This window comes from Panthera pardus, unplaced genomic scaffold (genome assembly GCF_024362965.1).
Source record: "Panthera pardus isolate Hobbes unplaced genomic scaffold, ASM2436296v1 HiC_scaffold_17, whole genome shotgun sequence".
NCBI classification, from domain to species: Eukaryota; Metazoa; Chordata; class Mammalia; order Carnivora; family Felidae; genus Panthera; species Panthera pardus.
The window spans coordinates 26,717,519-26,744,332 of NW_026526732.1; the positions used below are offsets into that span (position 1 = coordinate 26,717,519).

Consider the following 26,814-nt stretch of genomic DNA (forward strand, 5'->3'; position numbering starts at 1 on the left):
TAGAAATATCTTTTCTCTGTTACGGTGCTAAACTTAAATCTAAACTTTGTTCCCCAACTAGTAATCTCACTTTAAACCTGGCATTAGGAAAATGCCCTGCTCCCATCGAGGATCTAATAAGTTCTTACCCTTCGCTCAATGCTTATCTGGCGTACTGTCTTCTACAGAACACAGCCTATGCCCACAATCCCAAATGATCCTTTGCAAGGCTTCAATAAATAATTACAAATGTGTAAATAAGGTCCACACGGATTAGAAGAGAGTCGCCTAAGAGAAAAATACCACTGCAGTTCTAATATGCATTTACATACCTTACAGTGTTGGAAACATTTAATGGAATGGTTTTTAAAAGCTAAAAATTATAATTAGCCATTTGCTCAACAAGGTGAAAGTCTGTGAAAAGCCCCACACTTCTCTGTAGCACGTAGAGACATCTATATCACACAGTACAGTGACCCCACATGCACACCGAGATGGGTAATTTTTAGGCTCCCAGAATTGTGATGAAATTGAGTTTCTGATAGCTCATTTCCAGAAACTTGATTGCTTTTGTTGAACTACTTTATCATTAATAGCCTCTGGTAGAATCTGCTTCTGCTACTAAATTCTAGACTGATGAGAAGTGTAATGCTCTAGTCTTTGCCATGATGTATGCCCGATCTCGAGTGCCGCCGAACTTCTGAGTAATTCAGGGTATAAAAAGGAAGTGTAGTTTGCTTACAGATTATGCCCAGCCAACTCACCTGGTTTGGTGGGGCCCCCTTCTAAGTGCCTCTGATGCTCCCTAGGGATGTAAAATGTCACACACACACACAAACACAAATTCCAGTCTTAAGTAGACCACAGCTTAATCATTATAAGTGGATGGTTATAATACAGCTGATTGTGATAATTATCATATATAGTCGTGAGCAGGATTGTGGGCAGAATACTGTGAGCTCACTCAACCCAGTGTATTTGGGCAAGTTTTCACAAAAGAGGTTATGTTTGTATGCTGAGGTTTGAGTGAAACTCTGAATTGGCAGGAGTGGACAAGGGCATCCCAAGCAGAGAGAATATCACAAGCAGATCTGGTAAGTGGCAAGAGTATAGGGTAGACGTGTGGTTGGCGATTCGAATGATGGGGCTAAGGGTTGAAACCAGACTGGGAAGAACTTTGTGTGCTAGACCAGGGATCTGAACTTAATCTCCTAGACACGAGGAGCCAGCCGGGAGTGCCGTGACAAGATGAGGTGAGAAAGGCAGTTAGGGAAGATCACTCAGGCAGGAAACAATGTGAAGGATCAATGGGAACAAGAGAGAGCAAGCTGGTAAGTGACACAGAAGTGGAAAGTAGGCAGACTGGCTTCAGACAGGATAATGGGATTTCAGGCAAGTGGAAACTACAGATAAATGAGCATAATATATTTAAAATGTGTACATGAAATCAGATGTCCAAATATATGACACAAATGTGCCATAAGTGATTAGGAATGAGTTTCCTAGAGGTGATGAGGTGATTTGAGTAGGTGGAAGAAACTGGGCAGAGCCTGCTAGTCAGTCTTCCTACTTTTTTCTCTGTAAATTTGGGGATGCTAATTTGGAGCAGAGAAGGTGTTACTTTGGCATCTTGTGGCTCAGGACTCAGAAGCCTGTAGGCGTTCATGGTTCTTGATTTGGATGTGGAAATGCTCAGAGGCAAAGCTCTCTGTCCTGCTGCAAGTCTCAATCACAAGCGAAGCTTCTGACACATACGGCAGTTGGAGGTTAGGCCTGTCATCTGTGTAAAGCCCTGCGAGGAGCCGCCTTGTCCTGCAGCGGGTACAGCCGTTGCGGGCTCCCAGCAACCGGTGGTTGCATGACTGAAGTATGTGACCCAGAATTGATTTGCTGGCACAGAAACTTAACAGAAATTATTTGGAGGATGAATAGAACATTCATGATTTTCTTTTCTTGGGATCATTATCGCGACTTCCATGGAGTATACTGGAAGTATATAAAAAGACTACTTAATCGTTCCAACTGTTACGAGTTCTATGTATCTGATTTTATACACACGCAGAATATATATTAGATGAATATTATGAGTTAAAACATCTAAGAAGGTTTTTTTGCTTGTTTTTTCCTAGTTTGGGGTTTGGAGTTAAGAACTTATCTCACGAACTATCATTTTTTTCTCCTTTGACCTTGCCTTACGGGGTTAAATTCTGATTCTCATGGCATTTATTTCTGCCACGAACATTGCGAGTTAAGAAAGTAGTATTTATCCCCTAAAGCCGTGTTTTTTATAACCGTAAATACAACAAAGAACATCTTATGTGTATTGTTAACATATTTCCCTGAGAATGACTCTTTATTATATGAGAAGTCTAAACTTGTATCCACATATGTATTCATATTTATAACTGTGATTTTAGAGTTGTAGAGGAAATGTTCGAACTTTGTCCAGAGCCTTGGTGGTATGGGGGCAGAAAATTGCTACGAATGGGTGTGTCAGTACAATTGCAACAAAAAATTCATTTGTCATAATTTGGTTGGATGTAGAGATTGCGAGAGTAAGCCAGGGAGACCTGTCAAACAAGAGACAGTGTCATGGAACTGAACTTTGTCTAGCAGAGACTTCGTGTCGCCTGCTACTCTCAACCAAAAATGGTGTCTGACTTAAACCGAAAAGTCCTGATCCTTCACACTGAATCATAAACATAACTCATAACTAGATATCTGAAATTTCAGGATCTCAAGTTTAGTCTTTAGTAGGAGCACACACAAAATAGGAACTGACTCTTCATAGAAGGAACTGAGCCCCCTAGCAGTAGTGGTCAGTTGCTATTCAGCCAAATGCTTGATCCCATTCTGGTCCCTCCCCTGTGGGTCTCAGCTGCCAGGGCCAGGTCTACCTCGTACCCAGGTGCACCTTTCTCCTTCTCTTCTCTTTCCAAGAGGCTTGTCTCCATCCTCTCTTCTTACTTTGCTCTTTTCGTTCTTTTCTGAAGTCTGTTTGGCCAGTTTCCTTACTCCTTTAACTACACTTGCCACTCACGAAGGGATTTCAGATGTATTACAGTCATGAAGAGGTTTAAGAAAAATGTGAAAATGTTGAGAGTAGGAGTCTTATTCCTCTTAAAAAACGCATGCCTTTGTGGAAGTTTTTTAAACAGTTCTGTAGAACTAATCTGTAGAAAGTACATGTCGTGCCTACTGTTAAAATATAGCAAGGATTATTACCTTTGTTTTGTATAGGAAGAAGTAAGTGTCCATTTTTTTTCAGCAGTTTAGTGGAAGAGTTCAATCTGTTAAGTGTTTGGGTTCTCACGAAATAGTTGTTCACTTTAACCTCAAAGGTTCAAATTCGTATAATTTCATGAGATCGTCTCACACTCTGCCTTCGATTATTGTCTTCAGTGGTAGTTTCATGGATCTTCTTTTCACTCAAACCTTAACCACTCAAGCTAAAGTGTATTTTTTGTCAAAGAAACCAGAATGTTAGGCACGCAGAGTGAACTGGACTTTTTCGCTAGAATTCTGAAACGTTCCATTAAGAAATTAATTTTCGCGCTTGCCTTCGCATGAATGAGAAAGTCTGTCCACCAGTTTTTAAAGTGTCGTCAATTTTTACCGTTTCGTGGTGTCGGCGTGGCACTTGTGATGTAAAGTCTGTGTTTCCCGTGTGCCTGCAGGACACCGCTATCGTGCATCCGGTTCCCATCCGCATGACTCCGAGCAAGATCCACATGCAGGAGATGGAGCTGAAAAGAACCGGCAGCGGTGAGAGGGCTGCTGCCTGCTGCCGGGCCGGGCTCCGGTTGGCGGTTAGCGGCAACTAAACGCACAGTTCCTCTTCGGGGGTTCACGTCTAGTTCATCATTGTCTGTTTTTTAACATAGTCCTTTCTGCAAGCATGCATATACGTGCGGGCGTGTGTGTGCTTTTCATCTTGTGTCAGTTGAGTTTATATTACAAAGTCTTAAAGGAAGGACTCTTGGCAAATGTGGCGTTCCAACACCCGTTGGTTTTTATGATAACTGGTGTGAATTCACATTTTAAGTGTGTTGGGATTTTAACCAAAGAGGTTTACAGTTAAAATAAATTTTAGCTTTAAAATTGTATGTTTTGCTTGAACTCTTGAAGTTTCTCCTTACTTTAAATTTTTTGTTTTTAACGTTTATTCATTTTTGAGAGACAGAGACAGAGCATGAGCGTGGGAGGGGCAGGGAGACAGGGAGACACAGAATCCCGAAGCAGGCTCCAGGCTCCGAGCTGTCAGCACAGAGCCCGATGTGGGGCTCAAACTCACGAACTGCGAGATCATGACCTGAGCCGAAGTCGGCCACTCAACCGACTGAGCTACCCAGGCGCCCCCTCCTTACTTTAGATTAAATGTTTTAGTTAGGGCTTCTCAGAGGTATATTTATTTTGTATATAAATCAGCATTATAAATTACCTTTTTTTTTTTTTTTTTTAAGAGAGAAAGATTGTGTACATGGGAGGGGCAGGGGGAGAGAGAGAGAGGGAGAGAGAGAGAGAGAAAATCGTAAGCAAGTTCCATGCTTAGCAAGGAGGATGACACAGGGCTCGATCCCACCACCCTGGGATCGTGACCTGAGCTAAAAATCAAGAATCGGATGCTTAGGGGCGCCTGGGTGGCCCAGTCGGTTAAGCGTCCGACTTCAGCCAGGTCACGATCTCGTGGTCCGTGAGTTCGAGCCCCGCGTCAGGCTCTGGGCTGATGGCTCGGAGCCTGGAACCTGTTTCCGATTCTGTGTCTCCCTCTCTCTCTGCCCCTCCCCCGTTCATGCTCTGTCTCTCTCTGTCCCAAAAATAAATAAAAAATGTTGAAAAAAAAAAAATTAAAAAAAAAAAAAAAAAAGAATCAGACGCTTAAATGACTGAGCCGCCACCCAGTCACCCCATAAACTACTTACTTTACAACCATATGTGGGGTGCTTTGTTTAATTACCCTGAAGGGGATAAAATTAATGAAGTATGCACATACAACTTCACTCTTCTGTTATAAAGTATCTTCTGTTATGGAAGGAAACTAAATTCTATGTAAACAAGCTTATATTTTATTAAAAATACTATTTTGTCTTATATCTCATGGCATACCTGCTACTTCTTTGAAATACCTAAATGAAGTCTTGAACTCTGAGGTTTATGAATGTATTAATTCAGGTCTTGTACTTTCACCTATTAATTCTCTACTAGATCACACTAATCCCACTAGCCCATTACTTGTGAAAACGTCTGACCTGTCAGAGGAAAGTAAGATAAATTCATCGGTGAAATTTGCTTCTGGAAATACTGTAGGTAAGTGAAAAATAGCATTACAGCTTCCATTTGAAGTTGATTGAGCCTCAATTTAGAGTCTGAATAATTCAAATGTGTAGCTATTTCATATTACCTTTACTGAGTAAAGTGGAGATTAGTCAACCCTCTGACACCTCCTACCCTCTATGTGGGTAAATGGTTGCTCATTGCCTCCTGCACCTGCTTCCAGGCAGGCTTTCTGTTTGCCATCCCTCTCGGTTGCCACGTTGAGTCCATGACTCCTCCCACCAGCTCCTTTCTCTCTCTCTCAGTAAATTGTGTATACGTTCATTTATGCAGCCTGTGTCAATGGAATACTGTGTGCCAGGCTCTGTTCTAGATACTGGAGATCCAGCAGTTAAAACAGAAAAAAAAAAATCTTTGCCCTAGTGGAGCTTACATTCGGTAGGGGGTGTAAAAGAAAAACTTACTTTAAAAAAAAAAGGAGCTCGTATCTTAGGAGATAATTAACACAGTGGATAAGGATAAAGCTGGGAAAGGGAAAAGGAAGTGGCATTTTAAATAAGGTAGTCAAAGCAGACCTTACCAAAAGATGACATTTGGGTTAAAATTTGAAGGAGATGAGGGATTCAGCTTTGAATATCTGAAGGAAGGACGTTTAAGGCACAGGAAAGGGCCCATGTGAAGCCCTGGTTTAGAGTAGTCATCAGGGAACAGTGTAAGAATGGCTCTTACTGAATGAGATGAAAAGCCATTAGAAGGTTTTGAACGAAGAAGGATGTGGTTGGCCTTTATTTTTTAACAGGATCACTCTGGCTGCTGTATTGGTAACAGGCCTGAAGAAAGCAAGAGTCAAAACAGGGAAATAATAGAATAATATTTAGACTATATTAGAATAATACAGGCGAGAGAAGATGACAGGCTGGCCCGGAGTGGTAGCAGTGGGAGTGCTGAGAAATGGTCAGATGCTGACTCTATTTGGTGGGGAAAGTACGCGGGACTTGCTTACCTGTGTGATCGAGGATGGGGGTGAGAGGTCAAGGGCGATTCAGGGAATTTTGGCCTGATACACTAGGAACTGAGGAAGGCTGTGATAAGAGTAGGTTTTTTGGGGAAGATTGGAAGTTGACTTTTGGACATCTCCGGTTTGAGGTGCCTGTTAGAACATCCAAGTGGAAATCGGGTAGTTTTAATATCATTCCTGTAGAATTAAACAATTCAGTTATTTGATGAGAAAAAGGAACGGGGTACATTTTGAAGTGAAACTAAACCAAATAACCAGTCCCTTTAATTTATAATCCTTGAAAGTGTGGAGTAGTATTAGTGTTCCTTCAGATCGACCCTGGAGTTTCTGTTTTAAAATCTGTTACTGTATCACAACCATTAGGCTGCCTCTGGAGTTCTCTGCTCCTCATAAGAGTTTGAGGAATTGGCAGTGATACTTTCTGACGCAAAAAATGGTGAACCTCTGGCTAATTTCATAAGTTTTATTGTCGTCTATGCATATTTTTTATTCCTATTTACATTAACTTCTCTAGATTATAACTTGTTCCGTGTGCATAGTACTTTGTTGTGTAAATATGCCACGATTTATTTGATTTATATTTAATTGTTAACCTTTAACGACACTAGGATGAACTCTTAAGCTGTTAGCCAGTCTTTAAATGTCTCTAATTTGAAGTAATAATTATCGTACTTGTTTAGAGTATCTAGAGTAAAAAGTGAATAAAAAATTATTATTAAATAGGGTATATTCCATTTATCAGCAGATGGGTACAGTAGTTCAGACTCTTTTACTTCGGACCCAGAACAGCTTGGAAACAATGTAACTCATCAAAGGTCAGTATTTCTGTCAATAAAAAAACGCATGAAATATGTTGTCACATTGTAATATTGAGAATTATTTTAGAACCAAGTATAAATTATTTTCCTCTATTCTTCAGTTCTCTGAACGCTGTTAGGTTGCCTCCTGGTTTATGTAGAAGGGAAATGATTTCGATTCTTTCCAACTCTAATAGGAAAACAAAAGGAGCCCTTATCTTACCCCACGGTAGTCTCTGGAAGGTTCAGGAAGTGCTGTAGTAGCATTAGCAGTTTAAGGTAGTCCTTTGTGAAGGTAAACAGCTGAGAGTCTGAATAAGTACTAGAGGTACAGATTTTCTTTTAAAGCCTTGGTGGCAAGTATCAGCAGTTCTGTTTTGAGATGCCATCTTTCTAGATGGCACACCCTCATGTTGGGCTACCGACCCTCCCTGAAGATCTGCGTGACATAGAACTTTTCAGACACAAATAGAAAAGGTGTGGGATAGGGTGAAGGTGGCCAGGGATTTGTCTGCAAGGGCTTAACTTAACCATCCACTAATGGACAGGACTGTGGACAGGACAGGAGCATCTTTTTCCTCTCTCCTGTTATACATGCTCAGTATCCTTTGGCCACGTGCCTGGAGGATGTATAGAGAGACGAGTAACACAGAATCTCAGAAGAGCTTCTTGAGTCAAAGCCTGCTTCTTCATATAATTCTTTTTGTATATCTTAGAGTTCTCAGTCATCTTGAGTTTTACTCTCCTTTTTATCCCTGTAAGTGAGGAGCAGATTGTCAGAGTCCGTGAGACTCTTTTTCAGAATACAAAAGACTTCGGTGGCAAAAAAGTGAATCTCTAGGGGGGGTCGAAAATGAGGACAGTCCCCTATACGATGAGATGGCCTGTGGAGACACAGGAATGGTCACCTCAGATAGTTGAGCAAGATTCTGCTTCACTTTCCCAAACTTCAAACTTTAAATAAGTTGAAAGCTAACCATATCTGAAAGTGAAGTCTCTCTTTCTTGAAAATGATTTTTCAAACTAATAATTACCTTTAATGGAATGGGAAAACCATGACTAGGTTTGCAGTCTACCTTGAATTCATGTTAATAACTTTCTTTTCAGATTTTTTAAATGTATAATTATCCTTTTAATAAAAGGGTATTTGCCCCATTAAATAATTTTTTGTTTAACGTATATCAGAAAGTCTTCTCTTTATTCATTGGCATACTTGTCATACCTACTTGAGAAAATGTCACACCACTGAGATCCTTTGCTGCTTAGCCAAGTTGAATGCTTAAAGAGAAGAAAGCTCTAATACCAGTAGCATCACGAAGTGTAATGGGTGGATTTTGTAGGTCTCATTCTGGAACGTCGCCTGATAACACTGCACCACCACCTCCCCCTCCAAGGCCTCAGCCTTCTCATTCTAGATCATCATCTTTAGATATGAATCGGACCTTTGCAGTCACCACAGGTGGGTCAGAAGACCATAAAATCATTTGATTCTAAAGTTCATTGAAGAGCACAACGTTTTATTTTCTTTTCTCTTAATATGTCTCATTTTTTTATCTGAAGAAGAATTTTGAGTTTAAAAGGTGTCAAGCGAGAGGAATTTTTTTTTCTTCATGTGATTGAGTTAAAATGACAAAAGATGGGAACCTGAGAGACGCCACCAGAGAGTTTAAGACAACCATGTGGAGAGAGATTAAGGAGGGAAAGCTGACAGAGGAGGGAGAAGACACATAACTTACTCCAAGGTTTTAATTTCTATATAACTGGTTGTATTGTTATTATGTTGATCAAAATAGAAAAGTTAGGACCAGGCGATGAAGATGTTCTGTTTTGGGCGTTATGAGTTAGGAGTGATGAGGAAAAGGAGACATAACAACAGGCTATTGGACTTGTGGGTTAAGAAAGATTGTATTATTTGGGAATCACTTACATAGAAACGATAGAGTGAATGAAAAAAGAAAATTTGGACGTCTGCGTATTTTATAGCTGAAGAGCATTCAGAAATAGGAGAAGAAAGCCGAGATGGTATAGTATTATGGAAACAAGCATGTCACGACTGTCTCGTGCAGAGAACAAGAGAAACGAGGTCTGAGAAAGGGCCATGAGGCTTGGTTATTAAGTCCTATGTAGATAGTTTTACAGGATAGTAAATGCCTTCTAGTACTTATCAAACATTCTTACAAATCTTCATCATTTGATCACATTCACTCCACCTGTTTGTTGTACTAGCAAAGTGTGTATTTACTAAAAAGACAACTTGTGTGTTTACTCAGGACAACAACAGGCTGGGGTTGTTGCCCACCCTCCTGCAGTGCCTCCAAGGCCACAGCCCTCACAGGTAATCCTCAGTGCTTCCATTACTGGGTGGTCTTATCTGTTAGGTGTTCACTGCTACTCTAGAATTACTTTGAAGATCAGGAATTACCTAATTGTCATTCTTTTTTTTTTTTTAATGTTTATTTTTGAGAGAGAGAGAGACATACAGAGTGTGAGCAAGGGAGGGGCAGAGAGAGAGGGAGACACAGAATCCGAAGCAGCCTCCGGGCTCCGAGCTGTCAGCACAGAGCCCCACACGGGGCTCGAACCCACAAACCGCAAGATCATGACCTGAGCCAGAGTCAGACGCTCAACTGACTGAGCTACCCAGGCGCTCCTCTAATTGTCATTCTTAATGAACATTTCATTCAGAGAAGCTAAGTCTTGTTTGGAAGTCAAGAATAATGATTGGAGTTATTTTTCGAAAGAAGCTTAAAAGTGGACCGAATGATAATGTCTTGATAAAGGAAGGTTTAGTGGAAAGAACAACAGGTCGGGCGACAGGAGATGTCCGTTTATGTCCTGGATCCAGCAGCACCTCAGTGCCCTCACTGCATCTCTCTGGCGATGTTATTCCAGCAGTAGAGGAAGTGTCAGATGACCTCTGTATCCCTGCCAGGCAGAAATTGTTTCCGTCTAATCTGTTCTAAGATTCTCGATTGTAGCTGTTAGTTTTATGAGACTGGCTGGCTGACTACCTTTTACATGAATGAATTCGGTTGATTTTTCTGGGTTAGATCCTTATAGTGAAGTTGGTTCTTTGAAGTTAAAAAGATGGTTTCTTAGTCTTTACGAGTAAGATACAGAAATTTGAAGATTTTAGTACGTATTTTACCTCAAGTACTAGCGAAAATATATATTGGGTTAAACCGGAAACCCAGGGAGTTGGTCACTTGATTCAAGAGCCAGTCCAGCGGGGAAGACAGACCTATAAACAACAATTACAGGACAAGTGCTGCTCCAGGCGTATTTGTAAAATGCTTCGCCACAGCTTTACTAGCTAGTGAAGTCAAGGGTCACGTTGAAAAGGTGTAAGTAAAACGAAGGAAGTAAGGCTTTAAGCAAAGACTTGAGAGATGAAGTAGTGTTTCTTGGGGAAAGGGCCCTCCAGTCAGAAGGAATGACATTGCCTGGCATAATCAAGGGAAGATGAGTTAGTTCTGTGCAACCAGAGTGACGGGGAATGAAACTGTGGACACGGGGAAGGGGCAGAGCATCTCCAGATCAAGAGTTTTTCTTACAGGAGATGGAGAATTTTTAACGGATAAGCAGGGAAGAGACTGCAGATTTATTCCTGTGTTGTCCTGTACTTCCATCACAATAAAACTGCTCACACTGTATTTTAATTCCTTGTTTTCTTGCTCTTATCCTGCACTAGACTATCTGCTTCATTAGGTCATGGGCCTTATTTTTTTGTTTGCTGTTATTTCCATAGTGCTTGGCCAAAAGTTAGATCCTCAATAAATGTATTTTTGGGTTGAAGATTTTAGAGGATTGCTCTGGCAGGGGAGTGGAAGAAAATTGAAGGGAAGTAACGCCAAAGTATTGGGAGAATAGTTAGAGCGGTGGTTTTCACACTTTAACGTAACCTTTTTAGAAATATGATGGAACATTTTTTTAATAAAAGTAACTTTTTTAAAGCACAAACTGTTGTGCAGTGGCCCGATTAAAAAAAAAAAAAAAAAAAAAAAAAGACACAAGTGGAGAATCTGGGAGTAGGGCCAGACCCTCCCTGTCCTCGGATGTACTTTCTTTGTAATAAGAATTTTGTAAAAGTATCTTTTTTTTAAATCTCCTTTAAAAACTTATTTATTTTGAGAGCGAGCGCAAGCAGGGGCCGGGGGGCGGGGAGGGGGGTTTGGGGAGAGAATCCCAAGCAGGCTCCGTGCTGTGAACGCAGAGCCCAGCCGGGTTTGATCTCATGAGTCGGACGCTTAACCACCTGAGCCACCCAGCTGCCCCTAAAAGTATCTTTTTTTATTGAAAGTTTGTCATCTTAACCTTTTGAGTGTCTCAGCATGTCACTTACAGTTTTTTAGAGGCTAGATGCTACTGTAGCTCACCTCCCTGAATTTACAGGTAACAAGGTTATTTGTACAATGTATTTTCAAAGAAGGTTGCTGCCAGTGATACACTAATGTGTGTTCCTCCTAAACCATCGTGCAGGCTCCTGGTCCCGTTGTGCATCGCCCAGTGGATGCCGATGGCCTAATAACTCACACTAGTACCTCACCTCAGCAGATACCAGAACAACCAAATTTTGCAGATTTCAGCCAGTTTGAAGTATTTGCTGCATCAAACGTAAATGAAGAACAAGAGGATGAAGCTGAGAAACATGCAGAGGTCTTACCGGTGAGTTTTCAAGGGCTTAGCTGATTTTCTGCTGGGAAACGCTTCCCACATTATATTCACAAGTAGGTCTGTAAACAGAGGAACCTCTAAAAAGTAGATACTAGAATGGACATGAGTGAATAAAATATCTTCTGCTGCTGCTCTAGAGGATTTCTGTTCCCTAGGTCTGTGCTTCTTAATTTTTTTAATTGGTCTTAGACACCTGCTGGTTGCAATATAATGCTTAATAAGAATGAGAATCTGCGTGGAAGTTAGTTGTCGTGTGAAAAGATACAAACACAACCATCTGGTCATGGCTGAAACACTGCTCAGGGGCTTGCTTCTTAATGCTGAGCGTCTGATGTGTGATTTGGTGAAGATTTCCGTGTAATAAGTGGCTGTGGTTACCATAGCTACACTCCATTTGTGTGACAGTAAGTCACTTCAGTTAGACAGCAGCATTCCAGGAGATTCTGTTTAGTTCTAGTGGCAAGAACTTCTCTAGGGATTCCCGACCTCACCAAACATAAATGTGAAGTTGGAGAGACTTATTAAAGCTTCTTACAGATCCGGTCCATGGGAAATTTTCTACTAGCGGCTTCTTCAAGCCTGTAACTTTCTGCCTAGCCCTGGGGCCTCTAGGTGTGTGGGCTGTGCCTCCAGGAAGGCAGGGCGAGCCTGAGGGGAAGTCCAGGTGTGCCCAGGGCATTGGGTACTCGGCTCTCTGGGGTGGAGGCATCCCCTCCCCCAACCGCAAGAATTTTCCAGACTGTGCCGGGCTGCATTCTCAGCCCTCCCCTTCTCCCTCAGAGACCTGTCACCTTCCCTGCTCCCTGCCTTTCTGTAGCACAGAATAGTCATTGTACGGGGTTTTCTCAAATTCCTTATTATCAGACTGAACATTTTCTTAATATTTTACTCTCTGATTTGTTAACATATGTATTTATGCATAATTTTATACTGATTACATATAGTTAGGAATGATAATATATTCATCTCTAGGTTGAAAAAGCTTCTGATCCTGCAAGTTCTCTTCGAGTTGCCAAAACAGATAGTAAAATTGAAGAGAAGACAGCTGCTAGCGCTCCTGCCAATGTGGTAGGCGACAAGTCTTGTATAATATTGGTTATTTTGTACATATAAAATGTTATATGACGTCATTTTTACTTTGTAAGATTTTAAAACTGACAGAAATCTTCGAAATAAAGTTAACTGTAGAGCAACCTAACCCACCCACTGCCAGAACTATAATATACTGAGTCGGTCTCAGAACAAGGTCTGCCCGTTTAAAAATTCTAGGAGATAATAGTCTGTCATCCAGTATAGACCATAGGTTCTCAGACCTCATGTTACCACATTCTTCACATGCATAAAATAGAGCTTCCTTATTGGTCACATTCAGTTTGTTTTATTGCAGTCTTAAGTGTCATAGGGAAAAATGGTCAACCCTTGAAGAATGTTATGCTCTGGGCTCTTCTTCTTGACTGTTTTGGGGATTATTTTTTCCCCAGCACATTTCATGAAAATTTTGACACACACGGTAAAGTTGAGAGAATTTTACGTTATATACATCAAAAAACCCACACTTGACTGTACAGTTTCCTGTACTTGCATTGTCATGTATCTCTCTGTCCTTTATCTACATCAGTTTTTCGTATCTGTTTTTTGCATTTCAAAGTAAATTACAGATACTGGCATACTTTTCTGTTCAGAGAAAAGTCTTGGTAATTTTTTTTTTCTGTTCTCATCCAGATATTCCCAGTAGTTATTACAGCACATGCCTCTGAAAGTGCTTAAATTGTGCTTTCTGGACACCTTAGTTTGTACTGTATTTCTGTGATGTTTTTTAATAGTGTGTTTTTGTCAGCTCACGGCAACACATAGCACTGAACCAAAGATATGGCAGTTGATTCTCATTTTTATCTATGAACAGATCAAATCAGGTTATGGTAAATGCCAAAATACCATATTTGAATCTCAGTTTCCAACAAAATGTCCACTCGTATTCAAGAGTTACAAATTACTGGGGCTCCTGCGTGGCTCAGTCGGTTAAGCGTCCGACTTCGGGGCAGGTCATGATCTCACGGTTTGTGGGTTCGAGCCCCACAGCGGGCTCTGTGCTGACAGTTTGGAACCTGGATCCTGCCTCAGATTCTGTGTCTCCCTCTCTCTCTGCCCTCCCCGCTCATGCTGTCACACGCATGTGCGCATTCTCTCTCTCTCTCCCCCCCCAAAATAAACATTTAAAAAGTTACAATTATTGTGCATTTTAGTTATGAGTTTTAAAGTATTGCCTAGCTTTCTACTTCTTTATAAATTGCTTTATTATTGATATATTTTAGTATTTTTGAGTAGGAAATCCTAGGATAATGGATACATATTTCTGGAGATTCCCTTTTATACTTATTAAACAGGTATATATATTGAGCATGTTTCTTGTTAACATTTAAACTGAATATTATAGTTTTGAGTCAGATTTGGGACTCAAGGAACTCCTGTTGCCCTTTTTAAAAGAGTATCTTGTTAGGTACATTCACAATTGTGATGTCAACAGCCTCTCCTATTGAAATGTAACTTAGCTGTGGTTACTGTATAAATTGTTTTAAAGTGGGACAGATGACTTTTAATTTGTGGAGAATAAGCAGTTTAAAGAAAGCAAATGATGTTGGTGAAGTGCTAATTAACCGTGAATGTCTTCAGGACATGCTCCTTGTTAACAGAATTCTTCTCTTCCAGAGCAAAGGCACAACACCCCTTGCGCCACCACCTAAACCTGTTCGCAGAAGATTAAAATCAGAAGATGAATTAAGGCCAGAAGTTGATGAACATACACAAAAGACCGGTGTCTTAGCTGCTGTTCTTGCATCACAGCCTTCTATTCCTAGGTAATCAGAGTAGTTCTGAAACAAATGTAATTACTAGTAACAAAAAGCCCAGCAATTAAATTATCAGACTAGCTCTTTAGTTGAGCAGTGGCTCTCAGCTTCTCCTCTTTAAGCATTTTCTCTTTTATGAGCAGGTGTAATATGCTTTCCGCTTTTCCTCTTTCTGTTATTAAGTTCAATTCCATTTTAAAACCCAAACGCAAACCCTTGAGCAGATTTTTAAAAAATTGATAGTGTAGAATAACACTAACGTTTTAACTACGGTTGTCTTAGATCGAGAATCAGCTGACTCAGGGGCTTGTGGGCCAAATTCATCCCATGGCCTGTTTTTGTAAGTCCCAGAACTAAGGCTTTCACATTTGTGTAAAAAAGAGAAGAGCCAAGAGAAAGGAAGACAAAACAAAACAAAACACGAATATGCTGCAGAAACCATATGACCCACAAATTTAAAATATTTACTGTGTGGTTGTTTACAGAAGAGGGTTGCTGATGAGTTCTACAGAAGAAGAACAATTAAAACAATAACTAATAATTAAGCTTTGATACTTTTGGCTGACCACTGAAACCAAGCAAGTGAGGTTGAGCTATGCCATTAAGGCAACTACTTTCTTCTACTTTCTGGATTTAGTGATAGGTCAAGGAAGAATGAGAGAATTTAAAGATAAGAAATGAAAGTCGTGTTTTCTTGCCCTCTTTATCTTCTCAGGTCTGTTGGGAAAGATAAGAAAGCAATTCAGGCATCAATTAGACGCAATAAGGAAACCAACACAGTTTTGGCCAGATTGAACAGTGAATTGCAGCAACAATTAAAGGTATTCTGAATCTCTACTGGGGAACTTCCATGGACTCAAAACATCTTAGAGTTAACAGGAACTTAGAAGTGATCCAGCAATTCATAGGCTATATGGAACTTCCCAGGTAGCAAGAGAAACAAACGAGTTATCGAAAATGTTCTTTACGCCTTTGAACCTTTTCATATTAGAAGGAATTTTGCATATTCAATTCTGGTCTGATTGCCATACCCTACATATATATGGCATCACTGTTTCTGTAATATTCCTGAACTTTCATAATGAAACCCAAGAGAGGAAATATCGTGACCTCCGGTACCTCCAAGATCATAGACATGGTTCTCTATGCTCTTACTGAATTCTAAGATGATTTGAGTATTGTTAGTTTATCCTTTTATCAAAGACAACTCAGAATCTATTAAAGGGACTCAAACAGGTCTAAAGAAGAAGGAGGATGCGGACAATTTAGATCATGTCACATGTGGAAGAGAAAAGACTAGCCTTCAGTAGAAATGCTGCTTATGGCCAGCGTGTACTCCTGTCATCTGTACTTGAGAGGAATGGGTTTGCTTTTCTTACTACTGTGATTTCTTTGAATCCCTCCAGATAAAAATTAGCCAGAATCATTTATGGTTTACCAACATTATTACATATTCATGTCTTGTAAACCAGTGGCTCTCAAATCTTAACATGTACATAGTTAATCAGGGGTCATGTTAAAAATGCAAATTCTGGTTCATATTAGGTATGGCATGGGCCTTGAGAATTCTGCATTTCTCATAAGCTTCCAGATGATGACTGTTGCTCTCAGTTCGAGTAGCAAGGTTGTAAACCACAAAGATGAGAAAAGAGTCTGTGGAAGTATAAATTGAATTATGAAATTTGTAAAATAAATGCAGAGTTAGTTCGTTCCCAAAACATTCTGTTTATATCCCTCATCTAGCATTTATCACACTATCTGGAATTACTGTCTATGGCACATTTGTCTCTCTGGCCTACTAAAATGAACTCACTGAGAGTAAAGCATATTTTCTGTTCAGGGCGACCGTAATACATTGTCCAAATCAAAATACTTTTCAGAGAAAAGAGAGAGGGATGTGTTAATGTGTAGGCCAGGACATCAGAAATAAACAGGGGCTCCCCTAGATAAACTCACAACCGTATTGTCTCCATCCCCAAAACGTAGCGCATGTTAGGCATTTGATAAATACCTGTGAATGAATGGTATTTTTGTACAACTCTTTGATCAAAGAAGAGATTTGTAGTCTATGGTTATGAATTTGGTCTGTTGTAAAGGAAGAATGTAAAACTGAGAACAAGCTTGCTTACCATACCTTGACAATGGAAATCTCATCAGCACATGTTTTTCTGAAGGACTAAGGAAGCCTATAGAAACATCTATATAGGGGCGCCTGGGTGGCTCAGTCGGTTAAGCGGCTGACTTCGGCTCAGGTCACGATCTCACGGTCCGTGAGTTCAAGCCCCGCGTCGGGCTCTGTGCTGACAGCTCGGAGCCTGGAGCCTGCTTCCGATTCTGTGTCTCCCTCTCTCTTACCCTCCCCTGTTCATGCTCTGTCTCTCTGTGTCTCAAAAATAAATAAAACGTTAAAAAAAAAAAAAAAAAAGAAACATCTATATAGAAGCTATGTTAAAAATCACTTTTCTCACTATATCTGAGAACAGAAAAAGGAAGTATGATATGAAATAGGAAGAGGTAGCTCTGGTTAAAACACGATACTATCAAGGTGATCGAGAAAAAGAAAAAAACAAAGCAGGTGAGTTAGAATTTCCTGGCTGTCTGAAAAGACAGCTGAGAATCAACAGTGATTAGAAATTCTGATTGGAAAATAGATTTATTCTTTGTGAAACTGAAACTCAGATGAGGTTCAGGAGTTTTTATGACCAGATATCACCAGGAGAAAGAATCTGTTTAATTGATTCATCAGCTGTTACTGCAGGGGGTAGGTTTTATGCAAAATGCATGCACGAATAGCCATCATTTGCAAATTTTGGCTTTTCTAATAATTAAAAAACATTTTATTACCCTGATTTATTTTGTAAGAAAAAGATTTCAGTTAAGATCGTATCTTAATTTTGTGTACATTTAAAGAAACTACTTTTCTCAAGTGAGGTATCCTTTTAAAATATGAATGACCATCCCTTCATCACAAGTTTAAATTGTTTTCTTGATGCTTAGTTGTTGTATATGTGCCTTCATTTTTGTGTACTTTGAAATATAACTTAGCTTTGCATCTTTTCTCAGGATGTTCTTGAGGAGAGAATTTCTCTGGAAGTTCAACTGGAACAACTTCGACCGTTCTCTCACCTATAAGCCAATTGCCGTTAACTGTGAACATACCCATTTTTAAGCAGTTCTGGGTCCAAGCCAATTTGGAGACCCAGACAGTCAGCTCACTGCTTAATTCAACATTGAATTTTATGATTCTGTTTTGCCCTATATGTTCACCTGTATTTAAGTATCTTTTATTTTTTAATTTCAACAATAAAAGGGTCAGGATGACTTTTTCCGGAGGTTATATTGTTTTTGTTGGCACAGCCCACTCTTCTTTACTCCGTAGCATCAGGAACTCGGAACATTGGTCCAGTGCACTTACGTGGCCAGAACCTCACACTGATTTGATTTACAGAACGGCCTTCCCGTTTATATCTCAAGCACAGACTGAAATATTTGCAAAAGGGGAGACAAAATTAAATGAATTGTCAAGTTGTCTTTTAGGTTTACATAAAGCACCTATGGGCTTTTTTGTAAAAATCTTTAAAGTGAGTTTCCTACCGAATTTTTTTATTTGAAAGAACTATATTGCATGAGGCACTCTTTAACCCTAATCGGCAGTCTTCAGGAGTCACGTGGCACTTTCAGGTTCTTCCATGTCCACTTGGGGGTCAGAATTTATCATTTTCCTTGTGAAAATTTGAGCCATTTCACGAGTAACTGAAAATTTTCGTGTGTGAGGTTTTGACTCAGCAGTCATGTAAACTTACAAGATAGCTACGAAGCCAGGCCTTTCTTATTTGTCTCCTAGAAGGGAAGGGAAAGCGTTGAAACCAACAACATAAGTACCGTCCACTTGCAAACATCACCATTTTTTGCATGATTTATGCACTTGACTCTCAGTTAGAAGCTTATGCTTATCAGTCACTACAGGGATTATTTTCAGGTAATAATGTTTTAAAACTTCTGAGGGCATTAATTATCACAGAATAAATGGAAATTTCTTGAGATTTCCAGTTTTACCTTCAGCTATCCTGTCCTTCATTCTTTCGCCATAGAGACAGGTTTTTTCCTATTCACGGAGCTTCTGAGGTGTGCCCTATTAAGAGTGATATACTGTCTTAGAATGTGTTTTACATTATATGATAAATACATTTTGATCACATTTGTAAATTTGCATTCACTGCTGACCAACAACAGATGTTCCCTTTAATGGTTTATTCTGTCTGTCGGATCAAGATGTTAAGCTGCATGGATATATCATGACAGAATCAAAGTGTGATTTTACACTAATAAAACAGCACAATATTTAACTTCTGTATATTTTTTAACAAGAATTTAAGTTTTCAAGAATTAGAAGGAATCTGTGTGTTTATTAAAGATGTTTAATATAGCCCAGTTCACAATCCTAGACTGTGCTAGTAGATTTTATTATTATCTTAAAGGAGAATATGAAACAGGAAGGTGACAACTGAAAGCTTCCAATATTAATATCTACTTTAAGTGAAAAATGTTATTACTGCATACATCAGCAAAAGTTTCCAGGTAGCTAACAGGTTATGGCTTCAGTTTGTTAAATAATTGAATGAAGGCCTTTTAAAGACACAGAAAACTACTCAACACCTATTTTGCTGTTTCTCTTAAAACAGAATTGTCTTCCTTTATTTTTGTTTCTTACATTTTTTTTTTCCCCACCAGCCTTCTAATTTAACAATGTCTAATTTAACTTTTTAAAACTTACTTGGTAGGTCTAAAATTTTAATTTTGAAGCCAAAGAAAGAAAGAAAGAAAGAAAATTTTGAAGTTTGCAACCAAAAAACACTTAAGAGTCACACAAAACTTTTTAGTGCTTTGTAGTGGTTTTGTTTTTTTTTTTTTTTTTCTTTTAAGTTTATTTATTTTTGAGAGAGACAGAGCATGAACGGGGGAGGGTCAGAGAGAGAGGGAGACACAGAATCGGAAACAGGCTCCAGGCTCTGAGCTGTCAGCACAGCTGTGCTGACAGCTCAGAGCCCAATGCGGGGCTCAAACTCACAAACTGTGAGATCATGACCCGAGCCGAAGTCGGACGCTCAACCGACCGAGCCACCCAGGCGCCCCTGTAGTGATTTGTTTTTAATGCTCTCTGGAGGACTACATTCATATTAAGGATATAGACGACAAGTTTTTAAGTTATTTATATTATACACATTTCTAAATCAATTATATCATGAAAATTTATAAAGATATGATTGATAAGTCACCAACAAAATATTTCTCTAAACTGATCATCTAAAAAACGCTTTTTATTCCAATTTTGTTTTTCATTAGATCACAAAATAAAACTTTCAAGTTAATCAAAATAATATTGTCTATGAAAATAACTACCAAAAGAAGTGTTTCAAAATTTTGGACTCAAATTGTTACTGTACATTTCATATAGTTGAACATGGATGATAAAGCTTAAAAGTTAGGAGGGACTTTATGGATCATCCTAGTTCGTTCTCCTATCATCCGTGACAAATCGTCATTCTGCTTCCTGCTGGATCTTCTGGAATAGAAAATACATTGTGTTTGCCAGGGAGAATTAGCACCCAGAATGTTTTCTCACTTGTCCAGACTGCTTTTGATGGCACGTTGGAGTGCTGACAACCATAGGAATTTGTCATCCCCAGCCTCTGTAGCACAAATCCATTCACGTTTTGGACCTTGAACAATAAATGCATTCCTGATATCTGTAAAAATATTTGAGGTATACTAATTAATGTTGGCAGGTCACAATCAAAAGAAAATGTTTTAAAATTCAAGAATTGACCAAGTCATCTTTGAGAATTTTTTGAAAACTAAAAAGGGATTCCAACAAATACAAATCCAGTTTAGAATATAAGTTCCTAAAAATGCTGAATAATTTAGATATCTAAGATAACTTTTGTCTTTGTAATTGTTTAATTGTAATTAGCAGTTAGTTTTAAAGACTAAATGATCGATGATACAATGTTCCTTAATTGTTTGTCTCGGCCACTCCAGAAGAACTGGAATCAGTAGGGTCTGCACTAAGAGCTGGTGCAGGTAGAGATGTGAGACCTAGGCCTGCACCACGCTGGTATGAAGGCCGGTGTCAGAATTAAGCCAGTTATGTAGCTTGAGTGCCAACCGCCTAGCAGGTTATAGAATGATGTCTTGACACAGGGAAGAGCTTACTAAGGGGAGGTGAAAGCAGACATCCTACCCTCCTTAACCATTCCTGGTGATTATAGACAGCTTAACTCAGGTTATCTGAGTTTGTCTTCTAGGTGGAAATATTTATTTTCACCTTTGGTGTTCATCTTTTTTCAGGCTCAGATTTAAAATGGGGCTAACACTAATGGGAAGCATCCCTTTTAATTGAGTTCCTTCTCTAAGATCTTGGTTCCAGCTTTATCCTTACGTCCTGCCTTGACATGCAGTGAAAAATATTGGCCAGGTTGTCTGGCCTAATAGAAATTGAGGAAAGAGAAAGATCCTTTTAAGCTTGGGAAGTCGAGTGCAGGATAATAACTAAAAATAGGCACAGTAGTGTTTTTAAGTAGGATTTCTTTTTGTAACAGACGATAGTTCTATTGAGGTTATTAATGAATGACATGTTTGTTACTAAACATCCTTTGCAAATCTGTTAATTACAGAAGAACTTTCAACTTGAATATGAATTTAGGGAATAAAAGGTGCACAGATCTGTAATAATCACTTAGTCCTAGTGGAATGGGAATGTAGATAGAAATCTAAAATGGTAGCAAGTATAGGCAGTGTAGAGTCCTAGTAAAATGAAAAAGTGATGGATAATAATCTAAAATTGTAGCATTTACAAGAAGTAGCGAGTAGTGGTTATAAGGGCTCCAGCTCTCCTGTCAATTGCTTCAAAGAACTCAAGATGATGTTCGTTCATGCCTCCCTTTGTGATTTTTGAAATTGTTTTCCTAATATGTAGGGTGCACATCTGAAAATGCAAGCATTCCTTTCTTTTGCTATTTCTAATAGATGAAAGTTTACATTAATGAAACCTAAAAAACATTTGGATAATTATTAGCAAACTTGCAAATTAAAATCCCAGTCCTTTTCCCACTTTTATATTTTCATAGTTAATGAGCATTATATAATACAGTTTTCTGAAGGTATTTAACTCTTGGAAGAAAAAGAATACATACATTTGGAATCTGGGATATCCTCTACAAGTAACCTATGAAGAGCCACCGACGCAATGAACTGGTAGGTTGATTTTGAAGTCCTTTCAAACGGAGTATGAGATGTGCCCCGACTCGAAACGAGTAGTGCATCATTGAAGAGAAAAAGACTGAGATCACGGGTGTGTTCATAGGTCCTGTGTTAAAAGTGAAGGAGGGTTACGTACACATACATACATGCTTTGTTACACAATTCATCATCTTTGCGTTGATAAGCCAGTTGTCAAGGCTTTGGCCCACTGCAGACCTTTGGAATGGCTGGTTGAAGTTCTGTGTAGTCCCTTCTGTCTCTCAGATGTGAATAGTCCCTCCTGTCTCTCAGACCAGGGCTGTGGGTGGGCCTCAAGGTGCCTTGATGGAATGGTCTGAACTTACTCATTGGCCAAGTGGTCAATCAGTGTGGGACGTTGAACTTTTCCTCCTTTATGACATGAATCGTGTGAAAGCTGTGTTTTCAAACTTCGGTCAAGTTTGGTATTTTAATGTTTGAAGTATTTGGGTAATCGGGAAAGTAAGTTTTTGTTTGGTTTCATCTTTAAGGGTAACAACAGTTTGGGGTAGAGAAAAACACAAGAACCAGCCTGGCACAAGGTGTCTTAAGCACAAAGCAGGGACAAATGCATTTAACTCCTAGGTAGGAAATTCGAATTTCTCTAATTTTGATTGGAGGGAAATCAATAGATGCTACACTTCATCGGTATGAAAGGTTAAGCAGCTCTTCATTTTCACTGAGATTGCTGCGATGGTTTATCAACAGGCAATACGTGACGTCCACCCCCGTCTCTGACCCCCTTTGCTGTTGTGTTGCTGGAGCCGGGTCTCTGTGTCTGGTAGGTGCCAGTGTGCTCTAGTAGGACTTCTCAGCAGAGAATCAAGCAACGGGTTGGGGAAGAGCCAGGGGAGCCGCGCCTCCCCCCAAACACAGTGTCCCCGGCGTCCCCCTCCCCACACACCAGGAGTGGCTAAGTGAAGCTGGCTCAGGGTTTTACGGAAGGATAATCAAAAACCTTTCTTCTCTCAGAACCATCAAGCAATCCTCAGTTACTCCAAGAAAGGGAGTCACTTTACAGGCTTGATGTTCACAGGAAGTCTCTTCGTTTTTTATCTCAACCATCTTTGTTTAATTTTTAAATTGTCTATGAACATCCACATCAAGTTTTACATAAATGCTAAGGCGACATCACTCCATACCCTTGGTTTTTTTAAGTGTCCTTTTTTGGTCACTTTTTCTTCTTGCTTGGCTCCCTCCTCCCTACATTCAATTCATCCAAGTTACCAAGCTAGTACCTGGCTTTCTTCATTTTCTTCCCCGCTCAGGTAATCACACGCATATGCACGAATATACACATCTATTTATAGATAGGTTGCCATTATTTTACAAAAATGGAAATATTAGTCACACTTTTTTCCTGCTTTTGTCCACAATGGAAATCACTTCAAGTTAACTGGTATGGCTTTAATTTATCCTTTTTAATGGCCAACTAATACTTTATGGTGTGGGTAGCCCTTTTGATGCACATTGGTTTTGTTTACCGGCCTGGGTCTTTTTCCTCCCTTCCCTTTCTCTCTCCTTCCTTTCACTAGTTCTTTGTTGTCACTGTCAGCAATGTTCTAATAAACTGGTCTTTACATGTAGACAAATCCCTTACATGCTGTTATTTCTATCAGATACGTTTTAGGGGGTTGGATTGATTGGTCACAGGGTTTATGTATTTTTATCGAAAACTTCCAGATTGCTGTCCCTAAAAGCTGCTATAATTACCATTTAGAATCCATTTTATACAATGGTTCTGGCTTGTACATAGTACAAACTTTTTTTAACATTTTTATTTATTTTTGAGAGAGGGTGGGGGAGGGGCAGATGGGGGGGTGGGGGACAGAGGATCCAAAGCAGACTCTGCGCTGACAGCAGCAAGCTCCATACGGAGCTCAAACCCGTGAACCGTGAGATACGACTTGAGCCGAAGTTGGACGTTCAACTAACTGAGCCACCCAGGCACACCTCGTGGTACAAATTTTAATGCCCATCGAAATTACCTGGAGAATTTTGTTAAAATGCAAATTTTAGTGCCGTAGAGCTACAGTAGCCTGCGAATTTCTACATTTCTAAAATCTAATAGGTTTTCAGCTCATCTAATAGATGATGCTGATGTGCAGACCACATTTTGAACAGTGAAGCATTTAAATGATTTATTGGTTACAACCACGTCAAGCTAGGCAAAGGACTGGTTCCGGGAGTTAGACATTTTTTAAGGAGTACTATGCTTCAGATTCAGTTTTTTGGAGAGTATTAGGAAATACAGGTTGTGTTAGATGTGCGGATAAATAGAAGAGCTGTGGTCACCCAACCGTAAGCCAGCTTTTTCTTTTTCACACATTCCCTTCCCATTTCTATGTGATTATGACTTAGGCTGGAAGGAGTTGGGGTGCTTGCAAGAAACAATATTCTAGGTCAAGTTGATAGGGTATTCTGACAATAGGGGTGAGGGAGAGAGGAAGCAGGAAAGGCAGGAGATAACATTTATACAGATAAAGTCTGTATGTAATGGTCTACGTGTGGTGAATGACCACTTTAAATAGGTAAAGAACACCCATATTCTTGCCCTTTTTTGGCATTCATTTTACCATATTACTGATAACAATTATTTTTCCTATCGTAACCAGTTTAGAAAAATGTTCAAAGCTATAATAAAATTTTTCTGTTTTATCTCAATTATCAGAGAACGTGCATACAAGTTTGATTTAAAGAAGTGGCTTTGAAAGGAGTGTCTGCTTTGGTAAATGATCACTTTTTACCTTTGGAAGGGGTAATATTGAAAGTGGAGGTATGAAAGAATTCCAGTTTTGTGACCCACTTGGCAGGGAAGGGAAGGAGCGGGCACATTAACTCGTAGTTGAGGCCACTTGTAATCAGAGGACATGAACAGGGAAACAGGCTTGAAAACGCACAAAGAGGCTTCTGTTATTTCAATCTGATTTATGAGAATGCTGTTTAAAATACAGTAAAACCTTGGATTGTGAGTGATGTTCTGCGAGTGTTCCACAAGACGAGCAAACATTTCTAATAAGTTTTAACTTGGTAAATAATGTCTACGTGACGCCGAATGTCACACAATCACAACTGAGCCCAGGGTTCTTGAAATTCGCTTTGATATAAGTGCTTTGGATTACAAGCATGTTTCTGGAATGAATTATACTCGCAAACCAAACTTTACTCTCTCTATATACCTGAGTTCTATCTAGAAAGAAGGTTTTCAAAGCCATTTACTAAATTAAGCCCCTCAAGATCAACAGTTTTCATCCACAGACAAGAAACACCAGAACTTTTTTTTTTAAACGTAACAATTCCTCTACATATATAAAAGTAATTTCATCTTTCATATTGACATAATAGCGGCTAAAGTGGAAACTATGGATCCCAGTAGGGTTTCAGAAAGCCACTTCTGCTCATACTGAAAAGAAACAACACTAAGGGGTAGGGTTTTTCCTCTAAACTTGGATAGAATTTCTTTTCTTACTCAGAAGTAGGTCAAATGACTCAGCAAAAATGTAACAGCTCTGTTCTAGTTTAAATTCCTAACATCATCCTAGAAGTGTTTTGTTGTTTATTGTATTAGACGGCCAAAACTACCAACTACCCAACTACTATAAATACATAAAACCTTCAAAGGAATTTTCAGAATACAACCTCGGACACGAACAGACAACTGAGCCATCGGTTCTGTGAGCTGACCTGAGCCAAAACTGTCGCTCCCATACATCCACACTCTGACTTGAGGGTTGTGTGGCTTTTTGAGTTTCCAGAATAAGAATCAGTTCAGAGTCCCGTATCCCTGGGAAGTCCCCAAAACACAGTGGCCCTGGTAAATGACTGTAGGCCTTTTGGGGTAAGACTAAAAGGAAAGTTTACAATCTATATTGGCAGTGTAATAGGGTTTTTCCAAGTCCCAAGAGGACTTGGTCTGAGAAGTGGATGGCTCCATTTAGTGATTCAAGGCCATGCCACTATTCACCAGTCCTAGAAGGCTCCACCTTTGGGCACCTTTGCATCAAGGTAGGAAAGAGGGAAGGAAAGAAAAAAAAAAAAAAAAAAAAGTCTATTTAAAAACCAGCAGGCTTAAAGTCACATAAATGAAAATTGGCGTTTCTGGAAAAAACTATATTATAAAAGTTCCAAATTCCATAATGTATTATAAAAGCTTAACATATCCCAAAACTCTGTGGGCGATAGCCACAGAGGTACAAATAATAACCCCAAATTTCCTAACTCGAAAATGACTCTATGATTTCATCTCTACCCCCTGAGGAAATTTTTTCACTTACGGTGCAAATATTTACTTATTTTTTCTGTGTCGCAGCTCTTGTTTATTCGTTGTTTCATACCTGCTGCTCAGATGGTGAGTTTATTATGAGGAAGGTTAATTCATCTTTCCACCTGCTGGTCTAACCAGTAGGAGCACTGAGACCTGGTTTTGAGTTTCAGACCAGCACTTATTCTGCAGCCTCAAACAAGTTAAATCCAGATTCCCACCCATAACATGGTTCCAGTCCTGCTTGCTTCACCAAGTGATTGTAATGAGTATATCAAATGAGAAAATTTAAAGTATATGATAAATTATAGGGGTGCCTGCCTGGCTCAGTCAGAGGAGTGTGCGACTCTTGATCTTGGGGTCATTAGTTCAAGCCCTGTGTTGAGTGTAGAGATAGATTGATGGTGGATAGATGATAGATAGATAGGTAGATAGATAGCATTAATAAAATATGGTACATTATAAAAGCTTATACTCATGTGAGTCAGTATAAATATTAGCAGTTTCCTCTGATTAGAAATCCCTGATGAAAGTCATAGGAATGGGATTTCTTGGGTTTCATGTGACTTTCCAGAATGATAGTAAAGTTTCAGGCTAAATATTCTGTAATATCTTCTGGAATATGAAACTATCTTGTATTTAATTTCAGCTGTTGATGTAAAATTATATGTACATTTGTTGCTTGGC

General features: G+C 39.4%; 2 protein-coding genes across 14 annotated transcripts in view; one reads left to right on the forward strand and one right to left on the reverse strand.

Moving 5' to 3' along the window:
- Positions 1 to 17,909, forward strand: part of REPS1 (RALBP1 associated Eps domain containing 1) — an 87,890-nt gene extending 69,981 nt beyond the window's left edge. For 4 of the 7 annotated variants that reach the window (XM_019420426.2, XM_019420428.2, XM_019420431.2 and 1 more), the window contains 10 exons: positions 3,657 to 3,744; positions 5,185 to 5,286; positions 7,014 to 7,086; positions 8,409 to 8,527; positions 9,339 to 9,403; positions 11,548 to 11,733; positions 12,715 to 12,810; positions 14,449 to 14,597; positions 15,304 to 15,409; positions 17,652 to 17,909. In XM_019420426.2, the coding sequence (XP_019275971.1) occupies positions 3,657 to 3,744; positions 5,185 to 5,286; positions 7,014 to 7,086; positions 8,409 to 8,527; positions 9,339 to 9,403; positions 11,548 to 11,733; positions 12,715 to 12,810; positions 14,449 to 14,597; positions 15,304 to 15,409; positions 17,652 to 17,720 (1,053 nt within the window). In that variant the 3' untranslated portion in view covers positions 17,721 to 17,909. The remainder of the gene's footprint in view (positions 1 to 3,656; positions 3,745 to 5,184; positions 5,287 to 7,013; positions 7,087 to 8,408; positions 8,528 to 9,338; positions 9,404 to 11,547; positions 11,734 to 12,714; positions 12,811 to 14,448; positions 14,598 to 15,303; positions 15,410 to 17,651) is intronic. The other 3 variants (XM_019420429.2, XM_019420432.2, XM_019420433.2) reach the window with 2 other exon arrangements.
- A 1,812-nt stretch (positions 17,910 to 19,721) lies between these two features.
- ECT2L (epithelial cell transforming 2 like) overlaps positions 19,722 to 26,814 on the reverse strand; it is an 81,662-nt gene continuing 74,569 nt past the window's right edge. For 6 of the 7 annotated variants that reach the window (XM_053904425.1, XM_053904426.1, XM_053904428.1 and 3 more), the window contains 2 exons: positions 21,782 to 21,954; positions 19,889 to 20,335 (listed from right to left, as the gene is read on the reverse strand). In XM_053904425.1, coding sequence (XP_053760400.1) covers positions 20,208 to 20,335; positions 21,782 to 21,954 — 301 coding nt within the window. In that variant the 3' untranslated portion in view covers positions 19,889 to 20,207. Of the gene's footprint in view, positions 20,336 to 21,781; positions 21,955 to 26,814 lie in introns of all 7 variants that reach the window. The other variant, XM_053904430.1, reaches the window with a different exon arrangement.